The sequence below is a fragment of the Penaeus monodon genome, chromosome 4 (assembly GCF_015228065.2).
Source record: "Penaeus monodon isolate SGIC_2016 chromosome 4, NSTDA_Pmon_1, whole genome shotgun sequence".
Classification (NCBI taxonomy): Eukaryota; Metazoa; Arthropoda; class Malacostraca; order Decapoda; family Penaeidae; genus Penaeus; species Penaeus monodon.
The window spans coordinates 26,295,227-26,299,406 of record NC_051389.1 but is presented as its reverse complement, the minus strand read 5'-3'; the positions used below and the strand labels follow the sequence as shown (position 1 = coordinate 26,299,406).

The 4,180-nt window shown below is 32.6% G+C and overlaps 1 protein-coding gene across 1 annotated transcript; it reads right to left on the bottom strand.

Moving 5' to 3' along the window:
- Positions 1-3,158: 3,158 nt before the first annotated feature.
- LOC119572514 (basic salivary proline-rich protein 3-like) lies at positions 3,159-3,811 on the bottom strand. Its single transcript, XM_037919622.1, has 2 exons — positions 3,609-3,811; positions 3,159-3,378 (listed from the first exon to the last, which is right to left on the bottom strand). Exons 1-2 carry the CDS (start codon positions 3,809-3,811, stop codon positions 3,159-3,161), a joined length of 423 nt encoding a protein of 140 aa, XP_037775550.1.
- Positions 3,812-4,180: the final 369 nt, after the last annotated feature.

Genomic DNA, 4,180 nt, shown 5'->3' with positions numbered 1-4,180 from the left:
GTGCGTGAGGCGATCTGCGCTCGGAGAGAGTTTGGGCCGAATGAAGGTAGACAGGCCGGGAAAAAAATCGTCATCAAACGTCCCCCGCTGGTTTGATGGTTCTAAATTGGGGTTTTTGGCTATGTGGTAAAAAAGCCCCCGTGGTCTATTGGTAAAATGGCAACCCGAAATCGTGCCTTTTTTATAACCCCCATACACACACACACACACACACATATTATGGTATGTTATATTATATATTATAATATAATATAATAATATATAATATATAAAAATATATTTAAAAAAAAAATAAAAAAATAAATAAATAAATAAATATATATAAATATATATATATATATAATAATAAAAATATATATATATTATAATATATTTTATATATATACTGCCGCGATGGTCCAGTGGGTTTGAAAACTGGAAATCCGACCCTCGTGGGGCCTGAGTTCAATTTCCCCGGAAAATCGTCGTAAAAATACCTGGTTTTTACTGGGTGGCTCGAGAAAATCAAACGAAGGTTTTCGTTTGGGGAAACCCCCCGCCCCTGGCACAAAACCCCCCGGGTTTATTAGGAAGGGGGAAACCAATCAGGGAAGGATGGCAAATGCCTAAAATAACCTCTCAGTAGTGAATTGAGAGAGGCCTAAAGTTTGGGAGTGGAAGAAGGGCTTTTGGAAAAAAAATATAATATATAGTGTATATATATATAAAATATAATATATATATACAAATTTTATATATTTTATATATATTTTTATATAATATAAAATATATATATATATATACACACAAAACACACATTTCATACACCCAACCCCCACACAAACACACACAACACACATAGGGAATAACACTACTAGGGGTATGTATCAATTTTATCATATATATCTATTTTTTATAACTCATTTTATGAATTTTATAAATATGTGTTTTAAAATAAAAAATAATACATATATATTGTATATAAAATATATAATAAAATTTTAAATATTATATAATATATATATATATATATATATTAAATGGGATAATTGATATGCATATATAATATAGGTTTTACAATACCCACAAAATCCCTTTTAAAAAAACGTTTTCGCATGTTAAAATATATATATAAAATTTATATATAAAATATAATAATAATATATATAAGATATATATATATATAAATAATTATAAAATATATATGCAAAAAATGCATGGGGATTTTGTTGTATATATAAATATTTTTAAAATATATATATATATATATATATATGGGATAATTTATATATAAAAAAATTGTTTTTTATGAGATTTTTTCTTTATTTTGGGCACACCAAAACACACAAAACCCCACACAAACCCACACCACAAAAACACACACACACACCAAACACCAAAACCCCACAAACACACACACACACACACAAACACACACACACCCCACCACACACACCACACGCACCCCAACACACACCCTACACTATATTGTAGCATGTTTTAAAAAAAAATATAAAAACAACTTATTTTATATAAATATAATAATAATAAAAATATATATATTAATAATTTTAACATATTAAAAATTTTATATAACACAAACACATATAAAATAAAAATTAAAAAATATAAAAAATATAATTTTATAAAATATATATATAAATAAAATAAATATATATATATATATATATTATGAATAAAATAAAAATATAAAATTAAAATAAAAAATAAAAATAAAAATAAAAAAGATATATAAAAATAAAAAAATAATATTTATAATATATTAATATATATATAAAAAGGGATATTATATATATATATATATATTTTATTTATATATTAATATAATAAAATATATATTATTATATTCATATTTTTAATATATATATATAATATTTATATATATATTATATAATATATATTTTAAAATGTGTGTTTTTGGGGTGTGTGTGTTGTGTTTTATAAAATATAAAATTTTATTATAATATATAAAAAAAAAAAAAAATAAAATAATATTTTTTGTTGGTTTCAAAAAAAAAAACCCCAAACACCCCACACACAAAAACACAAACAACACAACACCCCAAAAAAAAAAATTTTTTTTTCATATATATATTTATTACCACCCCACCCCACACACACCCCCACACACCCCACACACAACCCCCACCACACACACACACACACACCACACACACAAAAAAAAATAAAAAAATAAATATTTATTGGAAAAAACAAACCAACACAAAAACAAGAAAAAACCACCACACAAAAAACAAAACCAAAAAACCCCAACAAGGATACAAACCAAATTTTCAGAAATTTAAAAAAATAAAAAAGAAGGTAAAAACAAATAAAAAAAGGGAAAAAAGATTTTTTTTTTAAAAAACCCAAATTTTTTTTGAAATAACCAAAGGGGTATTTTTTTTTCTAAGGGGATCAAAAATTTTTTTTTAAAATTTGCCATTTTGATTTAGAAAACAATAAAAAAAAAGAATTTGAACAATTAAAAACAAAGGGAAGAGGGAGGCTTTTGATATAATGGTAAAATTTTTAAAAGTTAAAGTAATAATTTCCCTGATGGGGTAAATTTTTCCAAAGGTGATGGTAAAATTTTTTTTAAAATTCTAAGGTTTTTTCCAATTAAGGGGGAAAAACACCAAACGGAGGTTTGGGGAAACTTAGGGGGGCACTTTCCCCAATGATTTGGGGGGAAAGGGGTACCCAAAAAATAATGGGGGGGCCAAAAAGGGGGGCAAAAATAAAATGATTTTGTAATTAAAGGTTTTAAATGAAACCCTGTGGAAAAACCCTATTTCAATGGGTTTAAAAAATTTGTAATTTTGTTTGTTTTTTGGACAACCACGAGGGCCCACGAGGGGGATTGGCCCCAAGGGGAGGGGTGAAGGGGGTTTACTGTTCCCCCCGGGGCCCTTGCCCTTTTGGGGGGAACTTGGCCACCCCATCCGTCGGGGCCCCTTTTTGGGGGCCCCTTTGGGGGGTTTCCCCCGCCAAGGGCCCCGTTAAATTTGCCCTCTTTTTCCCCCCCCGCCTTTATTTGGGTTTTCTTTAACCCCGACCAGGCCAGTTAACCCAGGGGGGCCCAAAAAAGGGGGGGGGGGGGTTTTTTTTTTTGTACAAGCTAAATTGCCCGGCCCCTCTAGGCCCCTTTTCTAACTTTAGGGCCTTAGGGGTTTTGGGCCCCAAGGGGGGTTACCCGAGTCCTGGGGTTGCTGGTATTGGGGTTCAAGGGGGCGTTCCCCCCTTTTGGGGGGAGGTCCCCGTGGCTTTTTTTCCTTTCCCCGGTTTCCCTCCCCGGGGGCCCTTGGGAAATCCAATCCCGGGTCCTTAAACCCGGGCCCCGTCCTTCCCAAAATTTCCCACAGGTCCCCCCTTGACCTTTCCGGGGGGAAATTTTGTTCCTTAAAAATTCCCTTGTGTCATTGCAATATAAACCAAACCAGGTTTTTTCCCCCGTTCCCCAACGTTTTCCCATAAGGGTCCTCCGGAAATGTTTTGGGCGAAAATTGTTAAAAGTCCTTTCCCCCCAAAATTTAAAAACCCGGCTTAAAAACCGTTCTGGGGAAAAAGGGGGAAAAATTTTAAATCTCCAAAAGGGGCCGGGATACCTTTCCCTGCGAATCCGGAAAATTTCTGGAGGTGGGGGGTCCGGGGAAACCGGGCGCCCACCAAAACCCCGGGGGAAAGGTAAAGGGGCCTGGCAATGTTCCTGGTTTGCTGGGTTTGGCCGCCCGGAGGCAACGCCCTTTTCCAAACAGAAAGGGGCCCCTTTTCTTTGGGGAAACCCTTGACCTCCTTTGGGAAACCCCATGGCTTCTGGCGAAAAAAGGGGACGGGGCCTTCCCACCTCCCCCAAATTTAGTTTTCTGCCCCGAAGGGAAAAAAAATAAAAATTAAAAATTTAAATTAATAAAAATTTAAAATAATTTCTTTTTAAAATTTGGGGGAAACAAAATAAATTTTAAAAACCAAAAAAAAAAACAAAAAACAAGAAAACTTTTGTTGAAATTAAAAACAATTGGGGAAATTTATTGAAAGGTAAAGGAAAATTTTGAATGTTATTTAAAATTTTTTTTTTAAAAAAATCTTTTTAAAACTTTTAAAAAAAAGGAAGGAAAAAAAATAGGGCTCCAAGGAAAGGTTCTAGTTTTTTTTAAACGGCTTACCCCCCCCCCCCCCC

Bases quoted from the DNA above. Each gene is read 5' to 3' on its own strand.
- LOC119572514 (XM_037919622.1), bottom strand. From the start codon at position 3,811: ATGGGGTTTCCCAAAGGAGGTCAAGGGTTTCCCCAAAGAAAAGGGGCC. The intron at 3,379-3,608 runs GTATCCCGGCCC...CCCCCCGGAAAG, and splicing joins TTCCGGATTCGCAGGGAAAG to GTCAAGGGGGGACCTGTGGG.